This window comes from Thermobia domestica, chromosome 3, assembly GCF_964235325.1.
Source record: "Thermobia domestica chromosome 3, izTheDome1.hap1.1, whole genome shotgun sequence".
Taxonomy (NCBI): domain Eukaryota; kingdom Metazoa; phylum Arthropoda; class Insecta; order Zygentoma; family Lepismatidae; genus Thermobia; species Thermobia domestica.
In genome coordinates, this window is record NC_137456.1 from 5,442,254 (window position 1) to 5,468,237 (window position 25,984).

Here is a 25,984-nt window from a genome sequence, read left to right on the forward strand (position 1 = left end):
GACTGCTGACCTAGTGTGATTTAATAAGATAAGAAAACAAGATATACCAAGAAGACTCACATGCCCCACCTAGTGGGGCAAGGGAGTCCACCAATGTTTCATAAACTACAAATGAAGAAGAAAATAGTTATAATATGACAAAGTGAAATTGCATACGAACAACGAATTGTTAACATGTCACTGTTACTGGCATAAGTATTACTAAAAATTAAATAAACATTTACTGCGTTCTAAATGTTGGCCAACAGGGCTACACATTAGGCCTACGGCTATCATCCCATAATCTTTATCAATACAACAAAAAATAATGTAGTCCATAGGTACTTTCTGTCCTCAGTAGGGAAGAGAGAAACTAACGACAATTGTCACAAACAAAATTATCCATCCCTGGTTCATTGTCAGGACACTCCTCATGCATGCATTAGTTGCACTTCATGAACATAATTCACGCCTGCATATTAATGTTGGTGTAGTTTTCGTTGCAATACACACAAGTGTTGTCTTCTTCGGCAGCTGCCACTGAAGAAGCGGGACCTTCATTAATTTGCACTTTTCTTCTTAAGGTTTTGGGCTTGTCATCACGGTTGGGGTTCATCACAGCTGTGGAACCTTTCGTTGATTTTTCTTGTTTGGATTGTTGACCGTCTTTCAAGTTTTCTTGTACAGAGAGTTGGTGATCACTTCAGACCTCTCACGGTGCAAAGATCTTCGTTTCCTTCTAGAAGTAATGTCCTTCTTTGTTGGCAAGGGGGATATCACAATAAGGGGAACGTACGAAGTACTCTGTCCTACAGTAGGCCGATCAGTATCAACAGGCACAGAAGGAAGTTCTGCGCTGTTTCCCTGATGTTTTTAGTGCTACCATCATCATCTGCTAACGGCTTCTCCTGCGTAGCCCTAACAGCTGCAGCATTTGGCCTCTCTTCTAAAGTCTGGTCTCATACAATTCGGTGCTTGAAACTCACTGTCCTCTAAAATATTTTGAGTTCACATGAAATATGCCGGCTTTCTCGAACGCATTTACTATGTTCTTAGAACTGAAAACTCGTAGAAGTGAATTCTTTATAATGGGACATATATCATATTCACTCATTCTGTTTTCTGCATGGATCGTCATGGGCGCATGAGGCAAATGGGGGGGGGGGGGCAAGTGCGTCCACTTATTTTTTCCTGGTCGCACTTGCCCCACTCTGCACTCAGTCTTTCTTTCGCGCCTGCTCACGAGGCTAGGAGTTCTGCACTTCTACCAAACTTTCATGTGACAACTCAACCTTCATGTTGAGACACATATTGCCTATTACTCATCAACTCATTTGCAATAATGGGTATTCTGGACTTTGATATGCTGATATCCTTACTTCAAATTGAATGAAAACAGAAATTTACCTGTTCAGGTGTGTGAAGCCGAGTGCCCTCTGCTTCATCTGCATATCAAAATGCAGATGAGTGCACATTTACATATCAATATGTTAATTTGTAATTAAATTAATTGCTTTAGAATTAGATTCATTTAAATATTATGTAATATTTAACATATGATATTTGGTAAACACCACAGAGCGAAATACGGTAGTATTAATATCCTTTTGATATTTATCTTATTTGTTTATATGTGCATTTATCTTAGGTTTATTTATGTGATTATGTCTATCACATGCATCTCATTACCGGAAAGTAGTATGCAAATAGATTAATGTATCATCGTATTTGAATATTCTGCATACAAGATATGGGAAGAAAAACATATAATATCATCTACTTCGTATAAGGCAGACTTGGAGTTCTTGGTTCAGCAAGAGCGAGTACAGCGAATTTTTTTTCTTTTTCTTGGCGACAGCATTCTGTACTGGAAGTCTGCAGAGAAATGTTTGCTACTATGTGTAACAAGAAATGTCTAGGGTAACCATGAATAGGAAGAGAATATGGTTATAGGAAGCATTTAGGAACTTCCTCTGTAAAGAAACCCTAGTTGGAAGCATTGAGCGCACAACGCACTGTACTCTTTGTTTCAAAAATCATAAAAAATTTAGCAATGATATGATGTATTTTGAATTTCTATACGTGTGCTTTTCACACCTTTCAAAAGAATGTCTCACCTCTCTGGCGTTGAGCGTCAGTATCAACCGTCGTTTGGCCGTAAGTCAGCGGACCTTTTTCTACTTTTCCCGAGATGCATTGCTTGTTTGAAATTGTGTATTTTATTTTGACTATTTTCATATATGTTTTACTAATACTATCGTATTACGCTCACAAGTTCTTGGAAAGTACGTTATAATTCATATTTTGATTTTTAAACGTGATTCCTTTCGTCAAAGACATTTAGATCTTTGGTTTGTTTCAAAATTTTTCTGTACCAGCTAATTCTCCTTCTCTCTCCTTTCTTGGAGAAATGGCAGACGGAAATTGCAGACGAGAAGGGGAATGCCATGGAAAAATGAATCCCTATACTTTATCTATTGAGTGTCATGAGTAAATATACGTGAAAGTATATTATGTTTTACCTATCATATCTTTATGTATGTTGTAAAATGTTTTACTATTTTGTATATAGTGTGTAATAACAAAATATGTATTTGTTTACGTTTGATGCTGCAATGGACACCTGATAGTCCAAGAACTTTCAGAACTGCCGCCAGTTGCAGTGAGAGCAGCACCTATCAAGTGTGCTTTGATATATCTGTGCAGTTTTGCCGGTCCTGGCCCTTGTGTCTGCAGAGACCACCCAGAATTTAGCCTCCGGCTATTGACAATTCTCAAAACAATTCCGAAAAGAGCGAGTCTCTTTCTTCTCGGCAAGAACCAAAGCGATGAAGAGAAAAAGAGCAAAACAGAGAGTTAGTTGTTATTGAAACTCGGAAGCGTCAGCAGGACGAGCTGCGTGGACTTCCGTTGACTTGTATAGAACAGAAGTTCTATACCGGTAGTCGTGTGTGTGTTTATATAATACTCAGTTGTTTGATATCCTACAACTATTATCATCACGTGTGTTTTTATATATATATATAAAATTTTAAAACTGTGATACAACGTTCTCCGAGCTCACACACACTAACAGATCTTGAAGTGAAAGTGTTGGCATTAGCTTTCTTCAGAAAACTGTAGGCTATAATGGCCACTTATTCATTAAAAATTTCAGTGCAACGGATTCTAAGTTGATTTTTACACAGTGCAACGCACTAACGTTTTATCTTCATAAGTGCAGATCTTTAATTTTTACAACATGTCTCAAAAGAGCTGGTTTCCTGTCTACGCCTATGGACAGGAATCTCCTGAACTTTTAATGAAGGAGACAGAGTAATAATATTTATTGTGCTGTTTAGCACTACAATGCTTATTTAGAGCACTAAGTTCATCACCACCATTCTGGGTATCACGAGGAACTACCCATGTTTCATGGACCGACCTTAGTATGATGTGGTAGGATCCAGTGGGCCTTATGCAGAATCATTTTGAAGTGCGATCAGCGCCATACTAAAGAGCTCGACTAACATAAGTCTCCTGCAGTAGTCAGTGCTTTAGTATGAAGCTAATCAAAGTTCGAAACTACTCTGCATAAGGCGGAGTGTGTTTAATCGTCGCATAAACTGTCAAATCTCATTTTCGAGTGCAGAAACTATCCAGGAAAGTGGAGCTTTATCGTCTTATACAATGGAACTGTGCATCCCGATATAATTTTGTTATTTCGTTTATTTTGATTTATCTCCATACAGAAAGAAGAACAGAGACACATAAACTGTCAGCGAATGAGGAAATAGAATTTATTTTGTATGTTGTATAAAATGTTCTGATCGGTGAAGTCCTCTAATACTTATATTTATAAATATCATCTCTTGGTTTCATCTCATTACAAGTTTCTAAAATCGAAATCTTAAAAAGTGTGAAAATTATAATATTTCATTAGTGTTATCAGTGGTGCACCATTTTTCAGTGTTTGGCGTTTTAGTGTTTTGTGAAAATGCATTTATCAAGTGTTTATGTGCAATAACCTGCATCATTTACGAAATAAATCGTACCGCCTAATTGTAGCCAGAGGGTTTCCTTTTTCCTGTTTGGTAAGTACCCAAAGAGCTAATTTTCAGATGTGTTTTCTTACAGGATGGAGAGTTAAGGAAATATTCCAAAACTTTTCTCTAGTATTCTGACAACCTTCCTGGTTGGGGTTCAGGAAGGTATCGCCCCATAGAACTATTACATTCCTCAGTTATGAGTGTGAAGGAGAATCTAACAGGCTGCTACCTGTCATCTTGAGAATAACACAAATTTAAGTTTTTTTTTCTTTTAAACTTGTTGAAATTTATGTACGCTCCTTTACAAGTAGCATCAGTGACCGTAACTGAAGGTAACATATATAAATCCCTGAGATATTTATTCAAATCCCTGAGATATTGTACTATCATTTTGTTTCTCATGATCTATGAAGATGTGTGGTGGTGGTAGCTCCAGTAGGAAGTCACCTGTTGACTTCAGTAGGGAATTTGCATTCTGGAAAGTGCATTAATTAATTATCACCTGATGAGAATTTAAATATTAACTTATTCCCTCGTCACACCACCACCTCTCTTCAGTGGAAGTTCTCTTATAGAACGCCCTCCACACAGGTTCGAATTTCGGGCAGACACTTCCACATTGACGTTCACTTGATTAACGACAGTCTCACACTGAATTCTAGCCTCTTCGAAGATATCACAAAACACATCTTATTGGCGATAAGGGGGTAAACGCACTTGCCCTCCTTGTCGCACTTGCCCCCTCTCCCCTTTTTAGTCCCAAAAGTGTGGACAATAGATGGCACTATGTAATGTGCTCCAAGTCATTGGTGATTTAAAATATAACAACGAACATTTGCATTATATTGTTTTTTTAATTGTTTAAAACCAAACTACTTGGCTTAACGGCCCGCTCCACGCCATCTGTTAGCGACTGGTGGAACTACGTCCAGCCCAACAACGAACACGTGTTCAGAGCTCTGGATCGCTCTATCGCTAACCAGCATATCGGGAAATTTATAGACCAAGTGAGCGTCACGTCTTTTATTCACATGGCTCCCCAGTTTGCCACACGACGCTGGGTGGACGCTGAAAATTAGGGAAGCACCGGGCGGGAATCGAACCCGGGACCACGTGGACATGAATCCAACGCTCTAGCTGCTTGACTACGGTGTCCCCCTTTTAATTGTTTAAAGCACTATTAAAGTATTAAACCTGTCTTAGTAGGTGTAATAATATTTAGGTTAATTCATAATTACAATCTTGTGTATATAAACGCTTGCTAAGTCATTGTTCCTGTAGCGACTTAAGATTAAGTCCTTGATTTACTAACAACTTGCGGGAAAGTGAAGTGTAGTGTAGTGTAGTGCAGAGCAATGCACTTCAGTTCAGTTTAGTTCAGTGTCATGCAATAGAGTGCATAATGAGAGAGAGTTTCCAATAGGAGAAAGTTGTTGAGCCCCAAAATTGTTGAATAAGATAAATACCAAGAAGACGTTAATCATTAGGTCTTCGAAAGAGTTGAGTTGATTTTAGTTTAGCGTCCCTTTCACCAGTGAGGTTATATGAGACGTGGACCTACTGATTAACGTGGAATCCGAACCACATGAGCTCCCGCCGGGAATCGAACCCGGGTCTGCCACGCCAAAGGCGCGTATGTTAACCGCTTAGCCACGACTTAGTTCAGGTCTTCGAAAGAAGCGGAACTTAAAATGATAGGTGGCTCAGTGGTAGAGCGTTCACTTCCTGTGCTTGGGTTCCCTAGTGCGATTCCAGCTCGCGCCGTGTGGACTTTATGGTGGACAAACACCGTGCTCGTGGGTTTTCTCGGGGTTCTCCCGTTTCCTCCCTCTTTCTTCACTCCACCATTTCATTCATTTCTCATCATCAACGTCTCCTTTAGCCTAACCGGCATACACGTAGGACTTAAAACTTAAAGATTTCATTTCATTTCATTTAAAATCATACAATTACGATTGATCAAGAGATACTTCCTTTAAAAATTCTGAAATTATCCACTGACTATAGTTTGTGCATAATTTGCCAAACCAGTACCAAGGAAAAATTAGTTGAAAATCCAACCTCACATGAAGAAGTGCTAAACTATATCAGAGACCACGCTCAGTACTGTGACGAACAGTGTGTGGCTGGAACTGGAAGATTCCGAGGAACCACGTCTGACACATTACTTGGGCGAAAGGCTTCACCGTATAGAAGTTGCTATCAAGCCATCTTCAACCGTAGTAAACTTCACCGTTTAAAGCAAAGGTTTGAAAAACAGAACCTGTCTTCTCTGTCTGAGCTAATGGAATTAGATATACCCAACGCTTCCAGGTTGACACGTTCTCAGTGTGTTCTATTCAGAAAAAGTGAATGTTTCTTTTGCAACGGACCCCACACCCGAGAAAATCCTCTCAGAAAACTATCATTGATCAGTCTCAGAAAAAACTCAGTGATGCAATAAAGAAAAGTAGGAACGAAACACTACAAATAAAATATAATACAAATCAACCAAGAAGATGGGCATGCTAGAGATGTACTATATCATCTCCCATGTAGGACGAAGAACGTAAGCCATGTGTTAAGAACAGCATCAGGTTCAACTTGTCCGAATTCATCAACTGCAGAAGCTGCCTCAGAAATTGCATTCATTACTCTCGTAAGGGATTTTCTAAGAAGGGGTCTGTCATCCAAACAACGTACGAAAATATCCTAGCTATAAACAATGTTTCCACTCCTTCTGTATCTCGGAAAAGAGTTAAGGAACTGATGTCTGAAAATATAAGTGAAACTGAATTCCGTCGACCATCCCGTCGAAATGGGGCAGAGTTAGTGTCTCTAAAGATATCCCGAGACAGTTGTATTGATTCAGCTTACCAACTTAGCGGCTGATCTCTTCATCTGTCGTGCGAAGAACTATTTCGACAAATAAGATGAAGTTCAAATTGTGTTTTACAGACACGATTTACCCAATTGGAGTAAAGAATCAGACAAAAGTGAAGTGTTTAGCTGATGGTGTGACAACGGCTTACTATATTACTGATTCAACCGGAATTAACAGCGTTCCTATGAAGATGTTATTGTCACATAAAGAACCTAAATCTGAAATGACGGGGTATTTAGCATGGTGCATTAAGAACAATCTAGAAACTATTGTTGCTTGTAGTAACAAAGTGGCTTCTTCACACTGTGATGTATAGCACCTCTCTAGTTCCCAGGAAGAAGCAGATACGAAGATAATACTTCATGATGTTGATGCAACAAATCGAGGTGTAGCTTGTAATGACATCTACTCACTTGATACCAATGTTGCAATTCTTGCTTTACTGGCTGTGACATAACTGGTGGATTTGAGGGGAAACTTTTGCTGGAATACTTTCCAAATGTGCGACTCCAATGTTTCAGTGCTTTTACGGAAATGGATTGGAACATAAACCATCTCAATCCATTTTCAGTGCCTCGGAAAAGTTTGTGTGTATGTTATACATCCCCAATGCCAAGAATTCAAGTGTTAATGATGCACGATGGATTATGTTTCAGAAGAAATATCTGCCTATAAAAATGCCTATGGAAATAAAAATGCCTCCAACACAGCCAGTCCTTCATGTTGCAGTATTACGGGCACATTATCAATGTATAATGTGGCAAAATGATATTATGGTAAAACCTAAATTTCCTTCACCTGACAACTGTTATGGCTGGACTATTCAGAATGGTGTTTTCGTTCCTCTGATGACTACTCCTCCTACTGCTTCATCTACTGTACTTGAACTAGTAGAATATTCGTGTCATACAAGTCTACTAAATTGTGCTTGACTAAATTGTGCTCCTGTCAGCAATCCATGCTTCCGTGCTCTGATCTGTGCATGTGTGGAGACGATGACATTTACGTTTGTGAGAATAGTAAATGCACTGAACAGGTGATAAAAGTGATGGAGAAGAGTTTTAACTTCTCTGAGTAACGTATCTCAAATTTTGCTGTATATGAGGAGTGTAGCATACTTACTGAAATATTCTGCGGTAGGGATTTTGAAAATGAATAAATATTTCATTTATAATATGAAAACATACTGTATATTCTATCATTTTTATGGGTTTTGTTTGTATATGTTACATTGAAGATCACTGATTTATAAAAGTTCATACTGTGCTTTTTAAAATTAAATAAAAACTATATTGAAAGTGAAATGTATAGCCTAGTGTTAATAAATATATTTTAAAACATACATATAAATTTAAAAATAGAGTTACCAAAATACGTTGACAAATAAATCAGACATGGAATAAAAAGGGAATTTTACAGGTTAAAATAGTTTTTCTTTTAAAACTTGAAACCCACTACAGATAGCGCAACAAGTGTAATTCTAAAAATATTACAATATAGACTTGCAATTAAAAAAAGAAAATCTAAATCGGATGAAAAATAACCTAGATACGAACACTTTTATATATAGCTCAGCCGCCATAATGGTCGCCATAATGGTTTTTCGGAGTTTTTTCACTTGGTAACATTTAAATTTGTCATAACTAATGTACACAAAAACAGAAAAAATATGTCTCACAATTGTACCATTAAAATCGTACCACTAGTTTATACCACTTGCTCCCGGACTAGTGCTAATAGGTTCGCTGTCTGCGCTGTCAGCCTGGTGCTCCCAGAAAACGCTAGCTGCCATTGCTTGCTACTGAGTGATTGAAATCAACACAATGTTGTGTATGATGAAATTCTTCAATAATTATAAACATATGGTATGGAGTTTAGGGCTATTTAGTGGGAAAACTGAAAAAATAAATAAAAATAACTAAATTTGTTAAATACGAACAATTACAACTTTTAATTAAGTATTTACAATTAGAGCTTTTAAATAAGGAATTGGAGCTTTCAATAGTGTGCTTTGATTCAAAGCCTTAAGGGAACAACTTTTTGTTATAAAATAAATATTTCGGACGAAAGTGCCCATTTGTGTAGATATTTTTCATGTATACGGTTTGAATCCATGTTTAATTTAATTTAATAAGCTAAATCGTGAAACCAACGACAAAGAAACTCGTCTCGTAACATATATTATACAGTAATTAGAATGTAATTAGAATTACTTTAATCATAATTAGAATTATAAAGTAATTAGAAATAATTTGTCTGTATCATTGCAGTTGTTCTCTTGAGTTGATATGTGAAATGGATTTTGATCTGTATCCAATGGATGTTCAAGTCTGTGAATGGAAGATTACCTCAAGTAAGTGTGTTATACATTACATATTAATTAGCTGAATAGATTTATTTTGACACGTAAAGTTGATACACTTTGAAAACGCTGCGAAATGTAAAAACGTGTGAACACATACTGATTTAAGGAGATTAACTTGCGTGATTAGTAACTTAAGAACGTTCATAGTGAGATAAGGTAGCAGCACCGTGCATGTCATAAGTAAGTGATATATGTTTGGTTTATTTTTATATTACAGAAATTCTTTCTTCCCTTGAGAGTTTAAGGGTAATTCAAGTTTTCAAATTTTGAAGGAAAAGGCATGTTTCATGGAAGTCAGAAAACGTTAAAATGTTAACAGAAAATTAACCTGTTTATAATATAGGTTGAGTTTACCATTTTATTGTAGACCAATTTCAAACTCAAGCAATAGTTTATATTAACAATTGAAGCGCTTGGAGGTTAAAGGTGTTATATTACATTTTTCGAAATGTTGCATTCTGGCTGTTCATGCACGTGTTATATGCTACTCATGCTACCTAACACATTATTTGGTGAGTCCTCGTCCTAGTGCAGATATTTAGAAACGTTGAAGGTGGTATGTTAACGGGCAAAGTTGTGAAAGTCAATTTTCCCATCATATTCAATTTGTTACATACTACCTTTACCCTCCAAGCGCTTCAATTATTAGTGAAGAGATAGGGGAAAGTCGTCTGGTATCGGACAGCGGGTGGTATCGGACAAAAGCAGTTTTCGTTATTTCCTGCTTAAGGTGGCACCTGTCCAGTATACAATGAGTTGATCGAAATGAATTAGCCAAACCCACGCCATAGTGGATTTGTCCGATGAATGGTGTATCTCGTGCTTCAAGGTTTTTGTATTTTTGCGAGAGATCAGGTGCACGGAGATAGATTTGTGTGGCTGCAACTTGTCACAAAGTAAATGTATTGATATATTGTTGCTATCACAGCATTTATTAGGGTGTATATATATTATAATTTAGGCGTATAGTTGCATTCATATTGTTACAAGCCGATAGATAGCCATTCATAAGTTGCAAGTCTTTCGGCTGGTATCGGACAAAATGGAATCGCGTGGTATCGGACGAAACACTGGTAAGTAAACTCGACGCTTTTACTGGTTTCTGGCTTTTTCAAGAAACCATGGGGAAAATACGTGACAATTTGGATGAAGAAAATATGAAGTTGGCCATGGACAAAGTTATTTCCAAAGAAGCACGTGCGGCCAGTGCTAGATATGGTGTTCCTTAGAGCACATTAGGTAATCGTGTCGAAAAGCTGTCGGAAGGGAAGGAGACAACAGCTAATCCTCGCTGCTCGGATAACAAAGGTACATTTAGTAGAACGTGACCAAGAAGAAATACTATACAATCATGTAAAGGCTTTGTATAGTTAACTAGTCTCATGCCACTAAGAATACCAGGAGTTTTAAAACTAGTTTACAAACTTGCTGAAAAACTAAACATTATAATCTGCGGGGATTCTTTTGATGATTGGATACAGCGCAATATATGTAAAGATTTGGTCCATGAACAATGTGCAAATTTTGAAGGCAGACTGTTTTATCATTGTGATTTGTGTCAGAATAAAAAATGATAACTCTTGATGAGACTAAGAACTTTAAGATCTATTTTTATTTTTGTTTTAGGCTGTATTTCAAAGCGTAATAAAACAGTATTTTGTGTGTAAGAACTCCTGTAAGTAAACAGCTAATATTTGCAATTTGTTCTGTTATTAAATTAGCTCAAAAGACTAATTCTCTATAGTTTTATGTTTGTCCGATACCACCCTCCACTTTTTAAGAACACTAATTTGTGTTACCTTTGATTTTTTACAAAAATATAATATTATTAGTTTTTACCTGTCAAATCACCTTTAGTATGTTGTGTGTAAGATACCAAGGTACCATTTTGTGCATTAAGTAATTTGATATAGCTATTTTTCAGCCTGAGAAACTAAAACAAGCTAAGGTGTCCGATACCAGACGACCTTCCCCTACGCCATGTTCCATGTGCGTAACGCATACTTTTCACGCTCGAATTGTCTAAACCTATTGGTGCATGTATTGTGTATTTTAGTAATAGAAGAAAATCATCACTTTCTGTGTTGGTAAAAATAAAATAAAAATATGTTTCGGTTACATGTCGTAAGAACATGAGGTATATTTTTTCAAGCGTTATAATAAGAAAAATATGCATTTTGGTCACAAGAAAGCGAGTGAGATTCGAAGTTGGGTCACTCGAGTGTGGGGTAATGTCACGTGGTATTATCATGGGGATCATGATGGAACAAAAACGAGCCCTTAGGAGCTTCTAACCTCCTTCGCTCGCTGATGATCGCTCACCTATATTTAATAACATTTTATGCATTATATATTACTTACAACGGCAAATGAGTATTATATTTATCTTATTTTAAAGATAAAACTGTGATGAACATTTTTTTTTAAAAAAAACCTTTCCTTGAGCTGAGTTTGACTCCACGCCAAAACCGATTTTCTTTACTAGCCAGTACGCTAGCATGATCGGCCACAAGGACTGACATCAGCAGGCGTTTAATTTGTGCTACATATACCCTACGTGGGGAGAGACGGATAACTTCAACCAATCGGAACCGTGTATTTAGGTCCTATGGCTGGGGTCGAGTGTAACGTTAATTACTACAGTGCTGTGCCATGTAAAATCAGCGTCTGAGGCGAGAGTATACGACAGCGCCCCAATACATATGAGTCAGGTTCATTTTATTATATATATATATATCTTTTCTTTTTACTCTCGAATTTTGCGCCCCTTTACTTCGACGCCCGGGGCTATCGTCCCGCTCGCCCCTTCCTATGGCACGGTACTGAATTAATTGTTAACTTAATGTTTAGTTGTAGTTTATTATATTATGAACTAACCAACAGGAAGAAAGAATGTGAATATTTTTATTAAAAGTAGAATTCGTGAATTAAGTTACACATGATACAACGTTTACTAATAATACCCAGTGCGTTCAATTTTAAGCCGGTCTCGAGGTAAAGATATGTAAGACGAAAAGACACCTTCTTCCTCCCTTCTTCAAGGTACGCAATCCCATATATCTTTCCGCTACATGAATGCTAATAAGACTGACACAACAGTTGAATAAATGACAAACATTTTAAATAGCATTTAGAAATATTTCAAATTGAATGTACAGTTTTGTTTTAAAAATCTTAAAAAGTATTTTTGCTTTCTAAGCTCATATTTGGGGGGAATATACGAGGTGTATGTAGGAAAATCTAGTACATTGTTTTTAAATAAAGATCTCAATTTGCTACAAAAAATACAGTTTCGTTTGGTTTTAGTCTAACTGTGGATTATAGTATTCGCTAATGAGAGATAAGTGGTCAGGAAGTTTTGTCTAAGACTACCTCAAGACTAATTTTTAATTGAATGCACCTCATATTCCACACATATTTATCCACTTAAATAATTATCCACTATATTCATTTTTAAACAATTGATTCTGTCAGCCATGTGCAACAGCCGGCCCACTGAACCCTTTAATCCGGCCCATCAGACTTTTTCTTGGATAACTGATATCCCCTTGAAAATACCCTCCGCGTTGGAACATCAAATGTAGAGTGTACAACAGATTAATTGGCAGTGTTCCATTAAAATGGTAAATAACAATTTTTCTGCTTTTCTTTAGTAAGTAAATATTTTGGTTACCGTTATAAATGTTTTTATGTTCCTGTGATATTAGTGTACGAAAAACGATTATATAAATTGAATATGGTTATTCAATTCTTCTGTAAATATTGCAGATTGTCTCGTATGACCCTCCACGCCAGCAAGTCTTCTGTCATTGGCTTAACTCCCTGTTCCAACTTGCACATAATCTGTTCTATGCTATTTCCAATATCTATGATTAATGATTAATGTGAACTTACAAACATATACGAGACACAATAAAGTGTTCAAAGGTTGAAGATCGTCAGTAATCACTTAGTTACTGAATGCACTCAGAGGATATATAAAAAATAGCGATATTTTACATGTAAGTAAGATAAAACATAGGAAAGCACAGGATTTACTCCCTCGTTTTTTTAAAGCGATATCTGTTTCAACTAATGAGAATAATTTATAGATAAGGTCTATTATATAAGAAAATTCTGGTTTAAACAGTTGATAAATATTAATTGGCGGGTGAGTGTGTAAAGTGCGTTAGTTAAACAATTGGTGTTTTACAGAAATCGTATTTGAAAGTTCAGCCATAAATTAAAAACCCGGTTTTGCGAAAATGATTAGCTGTTGCAGCTTTTCATGTTAATAAGACTGTTTTTATGATTATGTCTGAAACCAAAAACCGGACTTTTTGATTTATATTTGAACTTTCAAATGCGACTTCTCTAAAACACTAACTTTTGACTTAACGCACTTTAGACATCCACCCGCCAATTAATATATGCTATTACAGACGAATTGAAATATGGAGGGAAACGGGAGTGCTTTGAGAAAGACAACGGAGCACAAACTCAATTGACCTCGTATCGAGTCAGGTGTGAGCGGAGAGGCTCTACCACTGCACCACGGTTCATCTTATATTACTAACTGAAGTTAACTTAGTCAAGTTTTTTCTATATTTGCCTCAAATAATACATCTGAGAAGGTTATAAAGAATAGAGGATATAAAGAATCTAATTAAAATTGAGTGCATTTTTCAAAAGTTAGCACGGAAGAAATAGATGTAGACACAAGCAAGAAACAAAGAAATCTGTTAATGTCCAGATTAATACGACCTGGCACCGAGAAGAATTGTCAGAGTACAAGGTTTTTGTTTTAAGTTTAACGTCTCTTTCAGCAGTGGGGCTGTGTGAATGGTGGTCGTACAGCTTAGCACATGATTTGAACCACATGAGCTCCGTTTGGAATCAAACCCAGGTATACCGCGCCAAAGGCGCGCGTATACTCTCCGCATAGGCAGGAGAGAAGTCGGCAAGGTATTTCTCTGAAGATATATAAAGGTTATAGAAAACAAAACAGTTTATCCCATGTAACATCTTCTTGTACAAATGTAATTTGTTCGGAAAAATTACGGGATCTAATGCTTTGTAATCCTATGTTAGTCTGTAATGTAAGTGCATCAGCCATATATCTATACGCTAATAATCGACATGAAATCATATCATTAAAGATATTCGTATTTACTTTGACCTTTATAACATATTCCCTATAATTTAAATATAAGTTCTATCGAAAAACATCTCCTCTACAAATACTTTGATTAACAAAAATATCTTGATGCATTTCAGACACAGCGTATAAATTTCTGAATCTGGTGTGGGATCCGAGAGGGGCGTTGAAGATGAAGGACAGTTCATGGGGAGCCACTGATATGGAACTTCCAAGCTTCCAATTTAGATTTGAAACTAAAGAAGAATCCTCTCCAGATGGTAAGTCGACCATTTTCATTAAGTATCGATCACAGTTGCGTTTCATTTATGCCTTCTTCTTACGCATGCTTAACGGGAAAGTACGCATTTTAGTATTTATGAAAAATGTAGTAACTTCTACAGAACTTCCAGTAATCCTAAAATTACGAAATCAAAGCAATTGCAAAGAGGGATCACTAATTTGGTGAATACAAAACAAATGCATGTTCTGTCATGTTTCTATATCCTCTGCAGAGATACAAGAAAACAAACGACTTGGTATAACGGCTCATTTGTGAGCCTGAGCCTGTTTCAGCGCCATCTGCTAGCGACCAACTGAACTACGTCGAGCCTAGCGGCGAACACGTGATGAGGTGCCCTCCCCCTAACAGGCGCATCAGGATCTTTCTAGACCTAGTGGTTGTCACATCTTGTTTACACGTAACTCCCCAATTTGCCCCACGACGCTGGGTGGACGCTGAAAATTGGAAAAGCACCGGTCGGAAATCGAACCCGGGACCACGCGGACATGATTATAACGCTATAACCATGAGACTACGGTGTCCTACAGAAATGCAGCATAATATACATATTATTTTATCTGAATGCTGCCCAGAATAGCTTTGAAAATTCCTATAATTCAAACAAAAATAAAATAGATCTAAACGAACTAATAACATATCTCTACTACTAATACTCATTACCAGTCGCTCTTTCATAAAAGCTGTTCCGGAGGGTCACACTTAGTATTCCGGGGGGGGGGCACTGCTGCTACTATTCTATTTATTATTATATTATAGACGTATTATTTTTGTCCCTTCCGGGGGTCAGTGCCCCTGAGAAAACATGTCTGGAAGAAACACTATCACTATCTTCACCAGCTACATTATCTGATGAAGGAAATATTATATTGTTGAAGCTGTTACTCATAATAACAAATGCTTTCTTTGGACACGTTTCAGTTATGTTTGAAAGTAGCAGACATGCCCTACCTTTGTACTAACACAAGTTGACACGTAATAATAAGCGGAATTGCAAAAGTTATTCCGAGGGCGACATATCCAAAACTCATGTTGATCTATTTCGATGACTTGTTTCAATATATATGAGAGGTGTAGATGCAAAAGTGGCAATCTTCAATTTTTTGAGAAATTGAGTTAGAGGTGGGACTTTATTGTATTAAGTGTCCCCGACCGAGCGGTAAGGTCTGTTTGGATCAAAACTTACATCTTCCCAGTAAAAACTCAAGGCGAATATCACAATTTTCGCAAAACTTGCAATCTCCACTACCTGGTGCGCTTCAAAAATGACAATCTCTACTACAGTCAATGAGAGGCCTGCTGGCGTCAGACGTTGCCATGGCAACTGTGTCGCTTGAATGGAATCGTTCCAAATTTCCTCACTAGTTTCTAATGAGTCAACAAGTCTGTACTAGTTCACTAGTCCACGTTCATTTTCAAAACTTGCAATCTCCAATTTTGAAACAGTAATTACAAAAAATGAGGGACTTTCTCTGGGGAAAATTTATGTTCAACCCTCTAATATTGCTACGATCTACTATGCCAAAAAAGCTGTACGTTAAAATCTTATGAGGTTTACGAGATATCAATTAATCGCTCGTCCTGAAAAATTCGGCCGAGTGGAGATTGCCACTTTTGCATCTACACCCCTCATATATATATATATATATATATGCTATTCAGAAATGTTATGTATATTTATTTAGCATGTACATGTGAAGCTATATGTAAAAGTATAAAACTGTGTAAAAGCCATCACGTTTTCCTTGGCTCTGTGTAGTCAATCTTGCACAAAAAGGTGAAAGGTCAAATTTCTCACCTGTTTCCTTGACTTGTTTTATAATCTGCTCTACAAGTTTTGATAAGTGTACTTCATATCTTAACTATTTCTTGAAACATAATTCAAGAAATTGAAATGGAGAAGAAAATCAAGTGACTTTTCTGGTTTACAGATACGAGACCAAAGATTCTATATCTGTACACTTACCTGAATCGAGACTTATCGAATCATTTGTTGATGACGTATTTCCCGAGCGGTCTTCTGGTGGTCGTCTCGTGGTGCAGTTTTATTATCAACCCAGATGTGGTACCCGGACGTATTGGATTGCTCATTACAACTTTGTTGACCCTCGTTACCATGTTTAACTCTCTCAGGTACGTAAGTTGAAACAAATTTAATGAGGTGTTCTTATGTGTTCACTACGAACGTAACTAACTCTTTGTAACTTATCAATGTATTTTATATATTCATAAGAAGGATTTTTTCTTGAGTTTACATCTCATGATTATTCATCGAAGGTAAGAAAGATTTAGATGATGACATGAATGCTAATAGTGGAATTAAGAATGTGAGGAGAAACTAGAGAAGATCGAGAAGATTCAAACACAGGGTGTTGGTCAACCAGAAAACCCACTTTGTGGAAGCTGGGATTGAAGCCGGAACCATATGCACCACAGATGACCGCACTATCGATGAGACACTGCGGCCCTTATAAGGAAGAAATATATCAAATATTTCCACAAATATGTCAGATGCTGAAAGATGTGCGTTTATTTGTGATGATTTAAAGATAGCTAGGCTGGTAGTTTAAAAGTTTATGTTGATAGTTCATCCGGCAAGCATTTACTTTGACTAGAACATTCACTGGAACCAATTCATCAGACCTGTTACGAGTAACTCACAACCTGTTAGTAACTCACTCCCAAACTCCTCCGGAGAATAAAAAAAAAGTATTAGGCAAAAGTATACTAAATTGGTTCAGGAATCGGTTCAGATGAATCAGTTCTTAAATAACCGGAGTTTGTAACCCAGTATAGATATTCCAAACTATCCATATTTTTAACTGCGATATCTAATTCTCAACGAATAATAATAATAATAATAATAATAATAATAATAATAATAATAATAATAATAATAATAATAATAATAATAATAATAATAATAATAATAATAATGAAACAGAAAATTAGTAGAATCTGGGAAGGTTATTTTTATAGGCACAGGAACCTGCTACCCTCAAACTCCCATAATAATAAAATGATTGGATAAAATAGACGGTATGAAAACACATTTCGTAATTTAGAAAAACGAAATTAATCGGAAATGCAACATAAATCCAGCCCTGGTTCCAATGAAAATTGAAAATTATAGTACACGCTTCCACTAATTTGACAAACAGCTCATAAACCTAACACACTGACACACACCGACTACAAGCAGATACGAACAGTTGACATGACAGTAGCAAACTATCATATGAGTGTACGGTACATGGTAGACAGACACCTAGTAGAAAAAATAGGAACTATCACTAACTCATCTCGCGATAGACATCTCTCCAAATGCACAAATAGTTCTAGCAAATAACAACTTAGAATAACCGGTACCACAGTCACGTAACTAAGGGGGTGAAACGGGCTTGTGCCCGGGCGTCAGATTGAGTGGTGCAAAATTGGGCAAATATTTATTTTCACTATAAGGCAAGGAAACGAGTTTTTGCAAACTAATGATCATAAAAGAAATACCTCAGAATCGTAATAGAAGAACAACGACTCACCAACATTAGGATCATATCCATAGAACAAAAGTTAGCTTCAAAGCTATCTTTTGATAATATTGTAAAAGCCTTTGCAGCCAAAAGAGCCCTCGAAGTTAAATTTTAGTTCCAGCTCTTTGTGTTTTCATATAACTTACATTGATTTAAGAGATTTGCAAAATGTCCGAGTATAATACTCGAGACAATAGGTTGACTGTTTGTCATAAATATTCTATGCAACTGACTGTTATTCATTCTACACATATAATTCCACAAAACATTATATTATCTAATTTGGATTTATAGTTACTATGATAAGACTATAAGAATATGTCAAGCATGCTATTCTCAGATTATTTGGCAATCAAGTACTACTTAGTTTGGCGCTTTATCTTGTACTAAAAGTTAAATTATGTATTGAAATTTTTAAATCGAGATTTAAGTTGAAGAAAAAAAATGGAATAGGAGAATTACTGTGTGATGCCAATATCAGGTGTGGTTAGGGAAGCATTTTTGTTTGGTTGGTCGGGTGGGATGGGGTGGGGGGCGCTTAGGCGAGTTCTTGCTCCGGGCAACAGCTAGGCTAGTTGCGTAGCTGGTGGATACCAGTCACTATTCTAGTTAACGTAAAGTTTTGCCTTGCGTCCAACTAGTCTATGAACTTGATTCTTTTGGAATACGATTACCGAGCTCCCTTGCTGAATGAGTTAATGTAATGCCGACTACTTTTCTTGTGCAAATATCATATTGATAGAAAAGCATACATAAATGATCCCAACTTTAGAATGTTATTAGCATTTGATAAGAACTAGTTGTCCAAAGATGCTACATATCAACCAATAAACCGCAAATGAGTTGGACAAAGTGTTTTAGATAGGTGTAAATTCAGATGCGTAGTTTCTGAAAAAATCGAGAAGAAACAATTTAGTAAACGTTGAATGTAATGCTGTTTGACAACTCCACAGCCTATTAAAGTGATATCCATAGCTTTTCATTATGACAACAACAGAATGACGATACACAATATGGTTAGTGAGATATAACGTATAATTATAATTCATTCTTAAAATGTAAGTTTTGTTTAATTATAATATTGTCCAAATCAATGGATACATGATATTGATTTAAACAAATCAACATATTTGACGACAAATGAAGATGCGCACTTTTTTTTTTTTTTTTTTTTAGAAAATTGAGACTGAAGGGGTAATTTGGATAAGGGCGTATCGACCTATTTCCGGTAAAATGAGATATACATAATTCCTGCAAGATTGACCATGTCCGTATGTGTCTAGGTGGTGTTAAGGTAATATCTTTCCTCGGTAAGGAACGCCTGTCTCCAAAAATAGTGTGTGAATACGTTGGTTAAATGGATAAGGGCGTTTGTTTCTTTACTGTCCTCAAAAAATGAAGAATTGTTAGTTACACCCTTATCCAAATTTACCCCTCATTATTTTTATGACTTTGAAAACTGTATCGTTTATTGCTAATTTGATGCCTCTAAATCCTTCTGGAATGGAAATCAACATCGAAAAGTCGAAAGTGGTAAAAATATCCCATGAAAACGTGACTTACGGGGCAGAGTAGAACGTGAAGAACGTGAAGAAGCCGATAATTTGAAGCATCTAGGAAGTGTTTTGACGAGAAATGCTTACTGCACCAAAGCGGTCAGGTCAGGAATTGCCATAGCCAAAGCAGCATTCAACAAGAAAACATAACTCTTAACTAGCAAGCTCAATATTGATCTTAGGACAAAATTGGTCAAATGCTATATATGAAGCGTTTGACTGTAAGGTTCAGAGACTTGAACATTTCAGAAGGTGGAGAAGAAAAGCTTCGAAATGTAGTGTTGGAGGAAAATGGACAAGATAAAATGGACAGAGAGAGCAACAAACGAAGATGTTTTAAAAGCAGATAGGAGAGAAGAGGACACTTCTTGCCAGAATCCTTGGTAGGAAGGTCAATTGACTTGGACATATCTTACAAAGAAATTGTATTCTTTATACCGTCGCAGAAGAAAAAATGGAAGGAAAGCGGGGAATAGGAAGAAGAAGAACACAAATGATCGACGATTTGACAAATACGTAGAAGAAAATATTGGGAGTTACAAGAGGAAGCTGAAGATCGAGAAACATAGAAGAAACATTTCCAGGCCCAAAATGGAAATTAAGAAAAAAAACAAACCTCATTAGTCCCAGGACCTGCCAAAAGGCAGAATATTTAATAATAGTAATAATAATAATAATAATAATAATAATAATAATAATAATAATAATAATACAATTTTTTTGACATCATAGATCATTTATTTATTTGCTACATGAGAATCTAAACCGCTAAGAGTAGATTCTATCTATTTTTATTACTCCTAACCCTGATATTCATACTATATATTTGTAATAATAGTGCAGAGCACAAGTTAAAGCAATAGAGCTGCTACAAATTGTTAAAATATTGTGCTATCTTCCTTACATTTAACCGACCTAATGAGCATTTATTTTTACAGGCAAAGTCTCAAGCCGTCGTTCCGTGTAAAACCAGTAGAGATGTGGATGATAGCGTGTATGACATTCGTGGTAGGGGCTCTCCTCGAATACGCCATTGTTCTTTGTGGAATGAGATGTAAAACATCATGGAAGAAGGAAGAAGAAGTGGTAACACCAGGGAAGATTTTTAATGTTAGGCCAAATGTTATAAATCCAGAGGTAAGATTTCGTTTTCTATGCTGTTTTTAAATTAAATATTTCTATGGGCTTTTGTAAGTGAGGAAGACATATGTTTTTTCACGTGCTACCGTACTTAACTCTTAAAAGTTGGTCACAAGAAAGCAGCTAAGGGTACATTAACATCGACGTTGCACCATCCGAGTGTGACGTAATGTCACGTGAAATTATCTTGAGGGTCAAGTTGGAACAAAGCGAGTCCTGCGGGGCTTGTAATCCTCTTCGCTCGCTGACGCTCGCTCAGCTATATTTCGATACGTAAGTCAATCACTTTTTATGCATTATATATTACGTACAAGAGCAAATGAGTATTGTTTGTATCTTATTTTAATGATAAAAGTGTTTATTAAAGTTAACAAATAATTTTCCTGGGGCCCGGGTTTGAACCCACGTCAGAAACGACTTTTAGTACTAACTTGTGCGCTAGCATGCTCGGCCATGAGGACGTACAACAGATTGAGTTTGATTTGTGCTATGTATGCTACTTGGCGAGAAACGGATAACTTAAACCGTGTATTCAGCTCTGTTAGCTAGAGTGAGGTGTGATTAAAATACAAGCGTCAAAAAGTGAGAAATTTGTTTCGTCAAGGACAGTATACATGCATATTCTTTCCAGTATTTTATTTTAAACAGAAAACATTGATATGTTTAATCTTGATTCTCTTTTCTCATCGACATTTACAAATGTTTCCTTTAGTTTAAAGTAACGATATCAGACTTCGTTGCATGCATAACTTGTCAAGTAGATATAAACAACTATATTTCATTCCGACATTTAGAAAGAATTAAGGGTTTATAAATTCATTACAGTATATTAGGACGATTTTTTATCTTACAGTCCATGTATAATATTCCTGTATAAATGTCCTTATTCGTGTAAATATAGTGTTTAATATTGTAGTTTAATGTTTTATAAATAAAACTCTTGAGTTCTTACATAAAGAGAATTGTTTTGTTAATCCAACTAGTGGTGTTGTTAATTACTTGTATAGATAAATACTATTGCTCTTGAAGTTTAAAGTTACTAACAGCCAACTAACTTTGTCCTTTGGACATAAAAAAGTAAAAGAATGACTTTCCACCATTCATGAACATTTAATCTTTCTGTATGAATCAATGAAGTTTTTGATTAACTTATAATGTTATTCAGTTCACTCCTGTTTCAAACATCTACTTACATTGATCATATTCTAATATTTACTCCAATTATCTAGAACTACGTTGGTTTGTGAACATTGTATTTCCTCTGTCAGTGGTAATTTCTAAGAAGCCATATTTAGTACCATCATAGTGCCAAAAAATAAAATATTACACTGACTGACTAAATCCGATATAAACAAGTACAATTAAAAATTTAATTATTCATGCTCAATTAAATCATGAAGAAACATCTTTTACCTTTCATCTGTGATTGGCAGACAACAGTTGGATTGTTAATGACTGCAAGAACAAAAAACAGTTCCAAATAAAATTAAAATATGATTTTTCACAAAATTAAAAAAGTAATAGTTCTTAATTTAAGATTGGTATTTTGGAATGATGAAATTTGAAGGTTGAATTAACCTTAATTTTATATTATTTTAATAAACACAATAGTACAATATACGCAAAATTCCTTTACAAATTAAACTGATGTTCACAGGTAATTGCCATTTTGTACGTCTATGTTATGAATTATAGTTTTAAGTGTACATGTCAAAAACAGTTTCTATCAAGAAGGAAACACTTGATAACTTCAATCTTTCGCATTTAATTGGGACAGACGGATTGCTAAATAGTACATTTATAATTGTCCAAAATATTACATTAAACAGACTACACATTTCTCATTTGAAATAAATCGAAAATTTAACACGTTCGTCATGGCAGTGTAAAACTGAGTTTGGATCTCAGTGCTATACGAGTCACCGTGTGTCTCGTCCTGCTTTGGCGTCATGTAGCTTCAGATTCTGTCAACAGATGATGAAGTGTGAATTTGAAATATCGTATCGTCATGTGTATAGAAAATCTCAAAATAAGATCTCACATGCTACCGGTGACTCGTAACGCAGCGTACGTGTTAAGAGCGAACTTGTGAAGACATTTTGCCAAACTTGTTTGTGTATTTTATTCCTGTTTTACAACTTATTCAGAATCAACAAAATATTTGCATAGTAGTAGAATGCGAATTTAATGTCCTTGCTTTTAGGAGTAGTAGTAATAATGCTTTCGAAAATTTTAGTATTTGTAAAGAATCGAATGCTTAATTGCATTTATTTCCGAGTCTTAATGTCCTTTGTTTTCAATTTCAGAAGTGTGAAGTGACCTACAAAACAAAGAAACAAATGAAGCTTCCTAAATTGTATCAGAAGATGAGAGATCTCTTTAAATATCAAGGGATCATCGATATATTAGCGTTAATATTTTTCCCACTAAGCTTTGTAGCGTTTAATATTTTCTATTGGATGTACCATATAGACAAGATGAACAGTGCCTGGGCACATATTAAGGAGAAGAAGTCGTAGCAGTGTCTTACTAACGCATACATGGAACTAAACATTCTCAAGAACATTGTGCTGTACTTCAAAGTGATAATTTGACACCATCATGATTACAGATACAGAGTATTGAACGAACAAGTCGTAATCAAAATTTACTCGAAGTGAATAATCTATCGCTCAACACATCTAGCAATACATAATTGAGATGTTACAAATTCTCTTTTGAAGTTGCTTACATCAGGTGCATCAGCCCTTGTAGTTTGGCACTGAGACTTGCACTGTTGAATAGATATAGGTAGTGTGTTGGTTAAGTATTTCATGAGTGGTTGGAAACTTTATGTTTCCTTTTGTCTATGCTACCACAACGTTTGAGCCACACAGCAAGTTTTTATAAAAAATACATTTAACTTTAACAGTACTTGATTGAAAATAATACATGAATTCTTTGAACACATTTGATTTTTCTGTGGGCTTTGGGAAAGGGGAAGCAGGTAACAAATCGCCAATTTTCAGTCCAATTTTCAGCTACCTTTCAAACATTGACTTATTTACAGCCATTAATATTTTAACTTCTACTGTGTTGCTCAAACGGTGCAACGTCAGTTGCACACTATGGATACTGTGAAGTTAAGGCTGACCTAGTTTCTTTTATTCTAAATGATAATATGTATTAATATTACAATACTAATATCTTTCACCTCTCATTCTTAGTAACATAAATCAAGAACAATCATATACTATGTATATCATCTCGTGTAACTATAGCTGTTACTAAAACACTTACTGCCCGTCATCTTTTTTCTAACCATTCCAGTGCAATTCCTAGTACATGGGCAATTCCATGAAAATAAGTACCTGTTAGAACAAACCAGATGTTAGTTGTAAGATATAAGTTGCGTAATCATGAGTCTTACCCCATTCCCTGAAGTGTCTCAACATTGCGAATATCACTTGGAGTTATTTATCTTTCCATATTATGACAGGGGAATCTTGGATTGGTCCGTAATGTGTACTTATCATTGAACAAAAGACACTAATATGTTAATTTAGAATCAACGATAATGTTACATATTTACCCGCGTGCTCTATTTAGTTATTTATTGGAAGTCAACAAATATAGTTGATTGTAACTATAGTTTCTGAAATTAATAGTTCCTCGTACTACATAAAGTGGAAGAAATGGGATAATCACAACTTCAACAGATAATAGAAATGTTACAGAGGTAATACTATTATTCTATCCTCAATGAACAGATGTCTCACTGTTACATCTCAAACATTTAATTCTTTATATATTACCTTACTTACAAGAAATATTCCTCAACAGATAAGACGTTCACAATTAATATCTGAAAAAAGAGTATAAACACAAAATGTTTAATTTTTCTCTTCAGTTTTCAATTTCTGTCCATTATCGTATTGACTGTAAAAGTTCCGGATGTATGAGGGGTCTTAAGGATGATATGTATGTCTGAACAAAAGACATTATTATTGCAGTTTCAATAACAGTAGAGATGCCTTGCTGTAGGTTTAGAACCACCAACATTTCCGAATCCTGCAACATGTTATTTTGTAAAGATGACAAAATACTGACGTGTTAACTGAGAACCGAACTCCTAGTTCCTGATTTATTTAAAATTTTAGATAAGTTATTTGTAGGATTTTGTTATAAACTGAGATAAAGTGTAATAAATAAAGTCGAAAATAAAGAATTGAGCATTCAGGAAGTGTTATTGTTGTTAATTATTTTTAAGGTATTACACATGTGTTGTATTTGAATACGAGATAGAATTTAAAAGCAGTCAAAGAAGGTAATATGTAAAAGCACTTATATTGCGAATTGTTGAAAATTTCAGTAGACTTAAAAAATGGAAGTGTTTGAGGCTTGTGCCACTATATATAATAAGTAGTCTCTGAAGTCGATTGAATGAATGATTGGACATAGAGTTGGTATATATATACTATGTGATCAAAACTGTCCGGACACCTGGCTGAAAATGACTTACAAGTTAGTGACGCCCTCCATCGGTACTGCTGGAATTGAAAATGGTGTTGGCTCGCCTTTAGCCTTGATGACAGCTTCCACTCTCACAGGCATACTTTCAATCAGGTGCTGGAAGGTTTCTTGGGAAATGACAGCCCATTCTTTACGGAATGCTGAACTGAGGAGAGGTATCGATTTAGGTTGGTGAAGCCTGGCACGAAATCAGCGTTTTAACATCCCAAATGTGTTCTATAGAATTCAAGTCAGGACTCAGTGCAGGCCAGTCCAGGGGTGCAAGCCTCCTTCAAGAAAGACACGACCACACCATAACCCCACCACCTCCGAATTTTACTGTTGGCACTACACACGCTGACAGATGACGTTCACCGGGCATTCGCCATACCCACACCCTGCCATCGGATCGCCACATTGTGTACCGTGATTCGTCACTCCACACAACGTTTTTGCACTGTTTAATTGTCCAGTGTTTACGCTCCTTACACCAAGCGAGGCGTCGTTTGGCATTTACCTGCGTAATGTGTGGCTTATGAGCAGCCGCTCGACCATGAAATCCAAGTTTCTTACCTCACGCCTGTCATAGTACTTGGAGTGGATCCTGATCCTGTT

General features: G+C 36.0%; 1 protein-coding gene across 1 annotated transcript; it reads left to right on the plus strand.

The window, feature by feature from the left end:
* Positions 1 to 9,148: 9,148 nt before the first annotated feature.
* Positions 9,149 to 23,483, plus strand: LOC145681375 (glycine receptor subunit alphaZ1-like). Its single transcript, XM_081753027.1, has 5 exons — positions 9,149 to 9,223; positions 14,492 to 14,632; positions 16,584 to 16,785; positions 20,677 to 20,875; positions 23,185 to 23,483. Exons 1-5 carry the CDS (start codon positions 9,166 to 9,168, stop codon positions 23,395 to 23,397), a joined length of 813 nt encoding a protein of 270 aa, XP_081609153.1. The 5' UTR covers positions 9,149 to 9,165; the 3' UTR covers positions 23,398 to 23,483.
* The last annotated feature ends 2,501 nt before the right edge of the window (positions 23,484 to 25,984 follow it).

Coding starts and splice junctions, on each gene's coding strand:
- LOC145681375 (XM_081753027.1), top strand. CDS start 9,166: ATGGATTTTGATCTGTATCCAATGGATGTTCAAGTCTGTGAATGGAAG. Junction 9,224..14,491: donor TGAATGGAAGATTACCTCAA/GTAAGTGTGTTA, acceptor GATGCATTTCAG/ACACAGCGTATAAATTTCTG. Junction 20,876..23,184: donor CAAATGTTATAAATCCAGAG/GTAAGATTTCGT, acceptor TTTCAATTTCAG/AAGTGTGAAGTGACCTACAA.